General features: G+C 35.2%; 1 protein-coding gene across 2 annotated transcripts; it reads right to left on the bottom strand.

Moving 5' to 3' along the window:
* Positions 1 to 1,505: 1,505 nt before the first annotated feature.
* Positions 1,506 to 10,952, bottom strand: LOC128239419 (uncharacterized). Of its 2 annotated transcripts, XR_008261880.1 has the most exons (14): positions 10,436 to 10,952; positions 9,715 to 9,825; positions 8,967 to 9,113; positions 8,325 to 8,427; positions 7,960 to 8,095; positions 6,979 to 7,154; positions 5,475 to 6,217; positions 4,894 to 4,989; positions 4,020 to 4,081; positions 3,564 to 3,683; positions 3,200 to 3,262; positions 2,609 to 2,902; positions 2,353 to 2,416; positions 1,506 to 1,962 (listed from the first exon to the last, which is right to left on the bottom strand). XR_008261880.1 is itself a non-coding variant. In XM_052956044.1 (13 exons), exons 6-12 carry the CDS (start codon positions 7,041 to 7,043, stop codon positions 2,657 to 2,659), a joined length of 1,395 nt encoding a protein of 464 aa, XP_052812004.1. In that variant the 5' UTR covers positions 7,044 to 7,154; positions 7,960 to 8,095; positions 8,325 to 8,427; positions 8,967 to 9,113; positions 9,715 to 9,825; positions 10,436 to 10,952; the 3' UTR covers positions 1,506 to 1,962; positions 2,609 to 2,656. The 2 variants fall into 2 exon arrangements, 1 of the variants encoding a protein (XP_052812004.1); XM_052956044.1 differs by lacking the exon at positions 2,353 to 2,416.
* Between the last annotated feature and the right edge of the window lie 2,281 nt (positions 10,953 to 13,233).

Genomic DNA, 13,233 nt, shown 5'->3' with positions numbered 1-13,233 from the left:
TCGGATGTTCCCTAAGAATACTTCCCGCGTCTCTCTGTCAACCCATATACTAGGCATATAAGGAATCGCAATATACCGGATGTTCCTAAAGAATACTCCCCGCATCTCTCTGTCAACCCATACACTATAGGTATATAAGGATCGCAATATATCGGATGTTCCCTAAGAATACTCCCCGCATCTCTCTGTCAACCCATACACTATAGGCATATAGGGATCGCAATATATCGGATGTTCCCTAAGAATACTTCCAGCATCTCTCTGTCAACCCATACACTATAGGTATATAAGGATCGCAATATGTCGGATGTTCCCTAAGAATACTTCCCGCATCTCTCTGTCAACCCATACACTATAGGTATATAAGGATCGCAATATATCGGATGTTCCCTAAGAATACTCCTCGCATCTCTCTGTCAACCCATACACTATAGGTATATAAGGATCGCAATATATCGGATGTTCCCTAAGAATACTCCCCGCATCTCCCTGTTAACCAATACACTATAGGTATATAAGGATCGCAATATATCGGATGTTCCCTAAGAATACTCCCCGCGTCTCTCTGTCAACCCATATACTAGGCATATAGGGGTCGCAATATACCGGATGTTCCCTAAAAATACTCGCCGCATCTCTCTGTAAACCCATACACAGAGCATATAGGAATCGCAATAAACCGGATGTTCCTAAAGAATACTCCCCGCATCTCCCTGTAAACCAATACACTGAGCATATAGGGATCGCAATATACCGGATGTTCCCTAAGAATACTTCCCGCATCTCTCTGTCAACCCATATACTAGGCATCTAAGGATCGCAATGTACCGGATGTTCCTTAGGAATACTTCCCGCATCTCTCTGTCAACCTATATACTAGGCATATAAGGATCGCAATGTACCGGATGTTCCTTAGAAAACTCCACGGTCTCTGTCAAACTGTATACTTAGCACATAGGGATCCCTCAACCCCTATCCAGAGCACAGCTGCGCTTGCTTACCGACAAGTACTAGAACGTTGGTGATTAGTTCTTAACAACTTTCGTCAAAAGATAACTATACAGAAAGTGACACAATCAAAGTCTCCTACTTGCATCAGAAAGCAAATTTTACAAATATTCTTTTAACTTTGCATGTACAACACAATTAATCGATCATGTTCTTACTAATCAGTATAATTTAAGTGTTCCTTACTTGAATAATTGCCAAAAAATGAACACAGCAGCTTAAAAAGCATGCTTCATGAAAGTTGTTTTTTCAGTAAATGTATGTTTCATTGAGCATGTACTTCTGTCAGACCAATCATTAGGTAAAATTAAACCTTATTTCAGCAGTGACCATGAAAAATGAAATAAGCAAATTTTAGATTGGACTAGTTAAGTTATATATAAGTTCATTGCCATAGAAAAAATAGCACACACAGACAAAATATTAAAAGCATGTATTCATTCATATTTTTCATCCAAGCATATTTACTTCAATACCTGTACATGAGTCACAAGTGAACAAACTATCAAAGGTGATGTGGATGTCTACAAAGCAAGTTGTATTGGTGACACATTAATAGACACATTCATACCTTACTTTCAGTGTGAAATTTAACAGTGTATTTTATTACTTATGGTCTCATCAACTGTACAATGACAAAACAGAAAATGCGATATAACTGATAAGTTTCGCTATGAAACATGTGTTCAAATGCTAAAATTTAATCCGGTATTTCCCCGGTGTATATCCTGATATAAAATACTTGGTACATAGTTGTGCACAATTACAATGAATTACATCTTAATGGCTGTCTGTTATCAACAATATAATCACTTAAGATTGTGATAAAATACTAAGTATTGCCATCACACTCCATGGCCTCATTTACAATAACCCAGCCAACATTGCCCTGTCACTGGTACTCTCTGCCTCCTTCAGTAATGAATCCACCTCCTGATAACCGACAGCAGAGTGCTGAAATTGAGAAGTGCTTAACATTGATGAATGGAAATGTCTGACTTCTTCACACCATTACTATAACATATGATATTGGATGTTATATAGACACAACCTTACTATAACATTTAACATATGTCAGACCTAAATGATCTAGAATATTCATAGAGATCATTCCTTTGGATCCTTTATAACCAAAGACATTTTTAAGAAATTAATGAGTATTTGAGGTGCATGTTGCAATTTGGATGGTTATTAATCTTAACTGAATTAAACAATAAACAAAAAAACTACTTTTTATTCGGACCATCATTTGTGATCCCAGAACACATCACAAACGCTTCAAGCAACAAATCATTATAGTAATTCCTATGCAGTTTTTGAATAACTAAACAACATTACTCTTACAATTTGCAGAATGACAATCATTGCTTCCTTCTGCAACACTTTTGACAGGTAACACTCTGCCAATCTGTCAGGAAGTGTAATCAACATTAATTTCAGTCAGAGGAATCATTTGAAAGAGGAGGCCTAACGTGCATTTTTGATCATTTGATCTTATAGCCGATTTCACAATTTGTTTATTTCGCATCTCAAACCAAGTTTCTATGAGCTTAATTAACCACTCATTTACAAAAGTATATCATATTTGAATATTTCTTACCCAAACTCTTCATTAAACAAGTTTGCAAACTCCTTGTTTGCAATGCCATCAATAATGTGGTGTTGACTGCACCTTTTGGCCTTCGGGCAAATGTCCTGCCAGCACCTTTTGGCTCTCGGGCAAATGTCCTGCCAGCATCTTTTGGCCTTCGGGTAAATGTCCTGCCAGCACCTTTTGGCCTTCGGGTAAATGTCCTGCCAGCACCTTTTGGCCTTCGGGTAAATGTCCTGCCAGCACCTTTTGGCCTTTTGTTGTCTGTGCTTCTGCTGCCGTCCCTTGGTCTACCAGGGATTCCTGTCAGATTGGAATACTTTTATTTCAACATACAATGTTGACATACAATATAGCCATTAACATGAAATAAAATTTCTGCTTTGTATAACATTTCTGTATTTGAAAAAAAGGTAGTCAGATGGTAATTGGAGTTAAAAAATAATTATATTATTAATTTAAACTGTTAGACTGAGGAAAGAAGTTCACTGCAAACTCCTGTGCAAGAAATCACATAACAATGTCACATATGAAACACAAATTAATAACACGATATAGAATTTGACAAACTGTTAAACACTACAAAACACTAAACCTTACATAATCTTGAAAGTTGGATTGGTTTGTGTTGGTAGCCCTCTGTTGTTGCCTTAGTACCCGGGGCTTAAATGTTGACAAATAATAATTAGTGAAGGTTTCAGTTTTCCAACTAGCCTTTCCACTTTTACAAGAAGAATGAATTTGGTATTACAAAAAATCGTAACAAAATATGTCTTTATAATGTTTAATACACATTATTAATCATATATGATCAGGGTTTAGTGTAAGGATATCATTCACCTGAAATATTAACAATATATTCATATTTGCTTAATATGTCTAGCCTCATAAGCTACATAAAGCCAAAACAATGCACCATCAATCTGAACATTGGAAAATACATATTGTAACATTTTATAAATACCCAGTAGTTCATTCTGCATAGAGTGCAGCGAAATCTCTCCCCATCTCCCAGTCTCTCAAAATCTGCTTCAACACAGTAATTGGTGAAATGATAGGACCTACCACAATCATCACATGGAATCTGCAACAGATAGCTATTAACTAGGAAACTTAAGAAAAAAGAAGAAATGAGTGAAAGTAAAAATATTCTTCAGCAAAAATTACTTACACAAAAGGACAATTTGGTACATAGGTACATTATTCGAGTTGTATATGATTACCGTTTCAATATGGTACAAGTTGCAATTACCAATACGTATATTAAATGTTAAAATTTGGCAGAACAATGGAAACAATGGCAAGATATTTACTAAATCAATCTTTATTTTGTTTAAACATTTTTATACAACTCTTTCACCTATACAGAACCTGCGTGAATATACATGAATAAAAAACAACCTAATTGTAAGAATTATACCTTTGCCTGCTGTCCCACTCCTGGCATCAATTGTTGGCCAGACTTTAACAGGTCATCAGCGTCTACAGGTTAAAATAATATTTCGTTATTTTTCAATGTCAAACACAGCACTATAATTCTTAAGGAAATTTGCAAGTAGGATTTGATAAAGATTTAATAAAAATGCATAAAAACTTTTATTGTAATTCAATATAAATATGTGTGATGGAATAAAGGGACTGTACACCAGATTCAGCAGATTGGCACCAAAAAAAGTTTTTCCTAGGTTTGAACCCGTGTCGCCAAAATTGCAGTCAAGCGTCATCATACTCAGTGAGCAACGATGGCTTTCTCTGATCAAGTGACATAATTAAGCTATATCCTAACCTGGTAATATCACGTGATAACACCAACTAGCCAATCATGCATAAGGAATGAATTCTATTAGGTAAACATACCCAGTAATCTTTTTTATGGAAAAATACGAAATAACTGCTAAACTTAAAGAAATTGTAAACTATGTGGTACTTCAGTTAGTAAGTTTCAATGCATTGTAAACATTAATACCAAGTTTATGGCAATTTTATCATACGGAGTAAAGCCCCTTTAACAGAACTAGTTCTACTTGAGGTACTTCTCCAGTTTTGTTAAAATATTTTTTTTACTTTACTTGTACTTAAGTTTTCTGTATGATGTTTTGTCAATGATTATATTTAAAAAAATCATATTCTAGTAAAAAGGCTTAAGCAAATACAAAGATAGATTAAGAGGACACTGAGGTTACAACTGCTACTTACTTAAAAACAGTTAATCTTCTGATAATCTAAAATCATTAAACATGTATGATGTTGTATGAAGTTTTACAGCTGTAATTAGTAATAATTTGGGATATCACCTGTTTTGTTAAAAGACATGGTCAGCACACTATCCTGAGGGATAACCTTTAAACTAGAAGATACATGATGTTTAACCCTGGCAGCAGTCTTCAGTACTGAAAATAATAAAATAAATGTAACATCAAAACCATAAAAAAGACCAGAGATCTTAGCGATTGCTCAAATATCCCTTGATATACAAAAAAAGAAACCATGAAATGATTAACATGTGATATTTGTTTGGAAAAAGTAAAACTGTAAAATTGGTCATCATTTCATGCTTGTCAAATGTAAGTCAATTTGTTATATCATTAATTTAACTCATGGACCAATAGATGATTATCAAAGATTAATTTATGCACAGCTAGTTTGCAAGATAAAATTTGTTTTTGTTCAAGTTCTCAGTATGGAAGGCATGTTATAGGGTCTGTCATATTGACTACTCTATACTTTGTGCAGGCTTATCTGTTGAAGTCAATAAGTGGTTAACCAGTTGTAAAATGAAAAGATTTGCCAGAATCCGACACATGCACCTGCCTAAATAAAGTCCTAGTATAAAAAAACCCTTCTGTATTAATTATTATGCCCCCAAAAAACAAACCTTGTTTTCTTTTCCAACTTTGTTTCTTACGCATCTTGAGAGAGCCATTCAACAACACTGAGGGTCTCCTCCCTCTTATGGTGGGCCGAAGAAAAAGACCAGACTGGGCCGGGATTCGAGATGCCAGGTTCCTATGAACCAATAGGAGATCAACATAGATGTCTTCATAGTCAGCTGCGTCCCGTACCAAAAACATCATATTTCTAATAGAGGCAGCCAAAGTTTTACATGTGGATGCTATGGCCACAGGTTTTTTGTTAATTATGCCACCACTGCACATGCTCAGAGTTGCCTTCCTCTTTGCAGAAACATTTGCAAATGCAGATGCAGGTGAGTCACCAGAGGCATGGTCATGAACTTGACCTTCAACAAACATATCACTGTCACAACACAAATGTGGGGAATTAATAAAATCCTCTGACAGTGTGTGCCAACTGTTGCCAGGAATGTTTATCATGACATGCAACATATGCTTGCAAGGCCAGTGTGTATTTAGCCAGTCTTTACAGCTGCAGCAAGGCAGAGCTTGTCCCAAGTCAACAGTATAAACACTGTCAGAATCATAGCTGGTGACCTTTAACTTTCTTGGTCCTACTTCCTCTGCACTTATGGAAGTTGGATGGCCTGGTGTAAGCAGTCGTCCAAGACAGTGGTCAACAAACACTTTGGGTTTGCAGTGCAGAAATCTGGGAACTTCACTGGCATATTTCTTGTGTATGCTTTTGATGTTGTATTGAACATACCTAGAATTAGAAATAATACAAGCTATGATAAACAAAAATTGGCCTAGTAGTATTGTTAAGTGTACACAAATTGCTGGATGGTGTCTTTGTGGATATTGGTAAACCATAGAGCTACAGTGTCATGCCATTTCAATACTTTTGTTGGCAAACAGTTTAGTTAAAATGAAGTTAACTAACAAACGTTCCACTTATGTAGATTAATCCATTTCAGATTTAATGGATCCTTTAATAATTAAGGGCAATCTCCCCTGTATTTCTACACAACCATTTCATAAGTCTCAACATGTATAGTTTGAGAGACATACATGCCAACATTTTGGAGGAGTTAAACTTCCAAAATCGCACACACTTGTGACAAGAGCTCCCACTGTCACAAAATATGCCCATCCTATTTATAGAAATCAAATGTAGTGAGAATGGTTGTAGGTTACAACCGAATTGAAAGTGTAGTAACAGTAAATCAAAGTTTGTTTATCTGGAATAATGACTGAGACAATGTGACTAGTAATCAATCCCAACTGATATATTCTTTCCATGATCATTTTGACCAAATTAGCTGATGATTGGACAAAAGCTCCTGAGGTTATTCATCAGACAATAATGAATTTAGGTAGTATCTATAACGCAACGGCATAACTTTCGAATGTCTGACGCAATATGTCTGGTTATCAAACATGCTGGAAGCTATTATGACCATACACATGCATTCTGATAACATTTGGTGAAGATTGGACAATGATTATCATAAAGTATACATTTACCTAATGTAGTGCTCTGGAAGGAACTTTTTTACCAAAGTAGTGACCATACTGCTCAATGACCCCATCGTATAGTTGGCCAAGTAGTTCTCTTTAAACTCCTTGTGCTGCCTTTCCAGGCCATTTGTAGTGTTCACCCGCACAATCAAATATGTCTGACGGTGGTATTGTACCCATCTCTTCAAACAATAGTAAAAAAAAATTCTTCAAATCATTCTTAGGGCTATTCCAGTAAAACATATAACCCACGGGGGGAATGCAGTTTTTTAAATGGTATATATAGGAGGGTGCCCTTTTTCTCTAATTTGGACCCATATAGGGTAAATTTGCTTCTGTAGGGGGTTGGCATAATTGTAAAGTGCCTTCCCCCCAGGGGTTATATGTTTAAATGGAATAGCCCTTATGCAATGTAAACAAAATATTGAAAACTCTTATTCGGAAATGTAAATAGATGACCTGAGAGTGACAAATACAATGTTGTGTGCTTATTAAGGTCAATTGAAGGTCATGTGCAAGTGTTTCATCATGGTACATCCATATTCAAGGTATAAAACACTGGTCTGAAGCAAGCATAATCAATGAACAGATATCTGTGTTCTGTTTTAAAATAAAAATAATGTTAATCACCTAGTCAAAATGCAAACTGTCAAAACCACATTCATGTTTTTAATTGAAGTATTTTCTTCTGTTAAATATTAAATTGAAAGGGTCACATGCTCTCGTAGAATCACTAAAAAGAGTATATTTAAGAACATTTATTTATGAAATAATCTGTATGTATTTCATGTGTAAAATATAAGATATGTATCTGGTCTTAACCACTTATCAGCAGCTTAAAACATACATATAAATGATTTCTTAAAATGTCATAAAATGTCATAAGAAGAACTCTCAAATTCTGACATATTACTTGTAAATAATTATGATTTATTCACTTGATAAAGTGATTCTCTATTAACATAGACATTTGTGCCTTTATATCACCTCTGCCACAGATTAACAGTGTCTCTGAAACCATGTGTGGAACTTGTGATTTTCTTTCCAATCTACAGAGTCCTTGAGGGTTTCAACAGCTACATTGAACTCTTCCTCTGACTGAGAGTTGGCAATCCTCCTCATTCTGAAGCAGTTGTACATATGAATAATGATTTTTAGTTTAAGGATCATACTGGCATTTTGATGTTTACAATAATAGCAAACAAAAAACAACAGGATTAGAATGCAAATACAACAGGTCCATGTTTAATAATAAAATCAAATTTTGGGGTGTCTGTATTGATTCGAATCAGTGATTTTAAAACCAGATTTTCAATGCATCGAGTGAATCGTTGCACCTCCATAGGACATACTTGAATTGTATGATTGAAGACTACAATAGTAGATTCCTTCTGCAACAAGAGCTTTGATTCTGTTGATGATGACTTTGTCCAATGGCTGAAATGTCGATCCAAACTGAAAAAAGAAGGAATCAAAAGGAAAAAGTCATTTCAGAGTTCATCATGTAATTCCCTTGGCTCCACTCACTGAATGTCACCATCATCATAACATGTCAACAGAGATTAAAAAAACTAGTTAAAAATTACCAAACAATACTTATTTGGTCCATATAATGATTTAAATATCTAAAAATGATCAATGACAAAATAACCTTTTTATTAAATTTATGTACACTGCTTTAAGGTGATTCCTATAATGGCACAAACCATCATCAAACTGTTAAAGTGCCTTTTTAACCTTATCAGGTAAGACATCAGATGATGGCTGCAGAGTAAACAAGCTTAAAAAATAACAGAAGGTGGATTATCTTAACACTAGCTGTATTTCCTATCAAAAACAAGGAAAAAAGGGTACGTGTGAATAAAAGTCATTTTTAATAAAAGAAGTAACTGTATTTTCATTTTCATTCTGTTCCTAGTATTTTTTTTCCTAGTCTCAAGTTAAATAAAAATTGTCAACTAATTGAATTTTTTTTTTTTTTTAAATGATCATACCTCTCCTCTCACATGGTATTTGTGTTCAGCACTTTCTGGGGTAAAGCAATACACCCGATGTTCCAACACAGGCATGACTTTGTTCTGTAGGTCACTTTTCAGCCGATCAATTTGTGTTCTACATTGGTAATTGGAATCAGAGTGTATCTGAAATCATTCCGTAAACTTAAGCTATCACAGAAGTGATGAATTCCCCAGACAAGGCCTGGACACAGGAGTAGTAAAATTTCAACAATCATCGCCATAACTCTTGAAAGACAAAGTGGAATTTGACAAAAAAGTATGTGCATGCTCAGCCAAAAAGGTTCATGAGCCTGTGTGCACTACTATTGGTTATATATATATATATATGCAGACCAAGCTTTTGTGTAGCGACAAAATTTTAAGATGTAAAATGAAATAAATGCCTCCCAGATAATTTAACAAAAAACCCTCACTTTTAAAAAGAAGATTGCAATACATAGAAGTGCATTTAGTAGATTCCTACTTTGACTGCTTTATAGCAACCTGAACCCTCAATCATGCATATAGCAATGTATTAATGTCTTAATCCTTTAGCATATCAAAACCTAAATGTCTGATTCAAGAGTGGCTACATGACATCACAATGGAAGAGATCTGGACCAATGCTTAACATTTTATATAGAGCACCAGTTGACAGTGATTTTTTTTTTCAGACAGCTACAAAACCCACAGTTGTAAATGCTCTTTTTGGCAACAATTTCACACACTCTAGAGAGGTGTTCACCTTATACTCCGGAAACCTGACGATATATCGCAGCATGATGAACGCAGGGCAATTCCGTTTGTGGGTAGGCTGGACAAGCTTCCTTCCCTTTTCTTCTTAAGGATGATCAACCTTAAAGATGAAAACAGTTGTTACTTTATTAACCTTTAATCAGCCTCCAAAACACTGATCATATGCATGTCAGTCTTACATGGAAAAACAACCTATGCCCTGACAGAAAAAAGTGATAGTTGTTCACAATGATATGAAACATATAAATTTCAATTAACACTGGAAGCATGGCCTATTGTGAAACTAGGTTTTCAACTTGTTTTGGAAATCAAGGAGGGGCAAAATTATTTAAATAATAAAGCACAAGTAAACCTGATTGATATTGGTATTGAAATCTTTGTATTATTCTGATATTTACAAAAAACAACAAAACACCTTAACACAAATATTCACTTAGTTCAACTATAAATATTGAGATATTGCGTGACATTTTTATTATTTGATTGACCAATTTCATACAAATAAAAGGCAATGTTATCAGTAAAATTCATTATTGTATTTCTTCCCATGGTAAGTGTAACTTATGTTTTGTGACACAATACCCCTTCTATCCAACACAGACATGTACAAGTTTATCGGTTAACTTTAGCTTCATTTAATTGAGTATTCAGGGTTACTTTTTATTATTTTGTTATCTTTTTGCTATAGTCATAAAATCGTCAATACCTACCTTTTTTCTGTCTTCCATCTTTTTCTTTTTACCCCGATTTCTATCCGGCCCATGAAAACATTTACGTCGCTGCTTCCCAACAATTATCAAAGGAACTCCATCGTAGGAAATTGGGTTTGAGTCACAAGAATGCTCCCTCCAAAAAAATGAATGCTCGATGGATCCAGCTGAATAACAAAAGTAAGGACTGTCAGCAATTTGGCCCCTGTTAGCATATCCTACAACCCTAATTACATTCTTTAGAATTGAATAATCATGTTTTTACTTCCAAATATGGCCATTTACCTATAACAATTTATGTCGTAACAGATGTAGTACACCATGGCATGCAAAATGCAACAGTCAATTGTGACCATGTCCCAAACAGATCCAGGATAAACCGGGGTAAATGTGCTATGTTTTTAGAAGTGCCAAGTAAATGCGGTGGTTTAATTTCGAACCAAAATAAAGCGGGAAATGCACCATGGCTTAGTGCCAGGAAATATCTTTTCCTTTAACTGAATTTATACACGTTTCAGCCAAGCTTTTCCAGAGATTGATGAGATCTCACAAGATATTTAAAAATGATGACGCCTCATCCTGATTCTCGATCAGATAAAGTAATGGCTGTGGTCATGCTTGAAGGTCAATATAACTTGACCATGACAACATTCGTGACCCTGACCAACTTCCATATTTATGTTAAATATCCCACGTTAAAAAAATCAGACTTCGATCCAAGTGTATATTTTGTACTAACTAAAATCTACTGGTTGGAAATTTGTTCACCTATAAGGTTTGCACTGTTCAAATATGGCCATTTTGATCTCAAGACTTGTGGACGGATGCACACTCTTGATCCGTGTCATCTCAGGTGCCGCCGCTTTAAAATATTGAGAAAAAGGTGTGTTTTTTACGTCTTGTGTCGGTATAATTGACATACACGGCAAAGTCCCGATAACGGTTTTTACCTTTTATGGCCAATTTGAGGGATAAACACACGAATTAAATGGGCTAAAGTATGGTTTTACAAGATGCTTCGAATGGTAGATTGCTAAAAGTCGTGAACACCCGAATCGTGCAGAAAAGGTTCAAGAGCGGGTTCGAAAACCTGGTCAGTAAATGAGGAATGGGCATTTTGGAAATGTATCGTTTAACTCATAAAGAAGTTTAAGGCTAATCAGTCATATGCTATCGGAATGGTTACAGCAATAACAACTGAGTGAGGGCTATCCGCTTTTCCTAGGCACCAGCTAAAGAGTAGAAACGGTTTAAACCGATGTACCATCTCGGTGCGTATTCAAGAGCGGTTAAGAACACATTGGACAAAAGATGAAAGCCCAAATAGCCGTAAATGCTATAATATTTGGCATTTTCTCTGAGAAAAAACAACATCATGTTACAAAAACGTTCATGTCTGCTTAATTGAAGTGCGGTCGTCCATCTGTACGAGTAAAATAGGCTTTCAACGCTGACTGCGGCTGGTGAAAACACTTTTTTGTTATATTGTTCACTATTTTACACCTGGATTTGGACAAACTGCCAGGTCTTAATAGATATGATAATCCAATGCCGACAGAAAGGTCATTTGGACGCTAGAAAATCCGCCGTTATGGATTTTGCAGAAAAAAAGTGCAATGAGTTTTACCATGAATGCCACTTTTTTTTGGAGTAACAACTGCTACCGGGAACCGGGTTATACACATTTACCGGAAATTCTCTGTATTTTTCGGTTTCAAAAAAGATCATGAAAATCTGTTTTATTCTGTTCTACTGGAAATTAAAAAGGCTGTGGTCGGTCAAGCAAAGATTATACAAAATATAATTCCACGTTAGATCGAACCTCAGCGTACTCGCATGATGAATTGGCCGACAGAATTATAAAATGAGGTTCCGTATACACAACTTTTCACAAAGTTACATTACATTACCTTATTTTTTAAATAAATATTCTATTAGTCTATGATTTGCAAATTGTTATTTGTCAGTCAAATTTGTACCTATAAGTAAAAACGTTCGACTGCCAAATTCATGTAGGCTGTGGTCGGTCAAGCAAAGATTATACAAAATATAATTCCACATTAGATCGAACCTCAGCGTACTCGCATGATGAATTGGCCGACAGAATTATAAAATGAGGTTCCGTATACACAACTTTTCACAAAGTTACATTACATTACCTTATTTTTTAAATAAATATTCTATTAGTCTATGATTTGCAAATTGTTATTTGTCAGTCAAATTTGTACCTATAAGTAAAAACGTTCGACTGCCAAATTCATGTAGCCATAGGTACAATAATAGTTCGTATATATTACTATGTATACTGTATATATATACTAATCAATCTCTATTTAAAAAAACAACAACAACAAAAAAAGAAACATGTCTGCTGGGTGACTAGTCCACCTAAATGGCCGTCAACCAGTCTTTTGACAATTTTTAGACTATGGCAGACTGGTGACAGGGATACACATGAAATGTCAAAATAATAAAAAAGTATCCCTGATCGCTCATTATTGTAGCTACTGGGTGACAGGCAATAATATTACTTCCGATAGGTTCAGCCGAATGTCAATGACATCTTCGCAGGGTTGATAACTAGGAGAATTGTTTCAGTGTAATATCGTAATAGTCATATAATAGAGTTCATCCAATTTGCACAATAAGATACATTTCATTCACTTTTAATGTTCACTGGGCGAGATATTTTGCTTTCTTACATTGAAACGGGGGTTGAATGCCATTTAATCACTTTTATAGATAAAGGCAGCAATTCGTATGCAGAAACTGTAGTGTCATTTCAGAAATTATGTCAT

Source organism: Mya arenaria, chromosome 1 (genome assembly GCF_026914265.1).
Source record: "Mya arenaria isolate MELC-2E11 chromosome 1, ASM2691426v1".
Lineage (NCBI taxonomy): Eukaryota > Metazoa > Mollusca > Bivalvia > Myida > Myidae > Mya > Mya arenaria.
The sequence above is the reverse complement of the archived record's forward strand: the minus strand, read 5'-3'. Positions and strand labels throughout refer to the sequence as shown.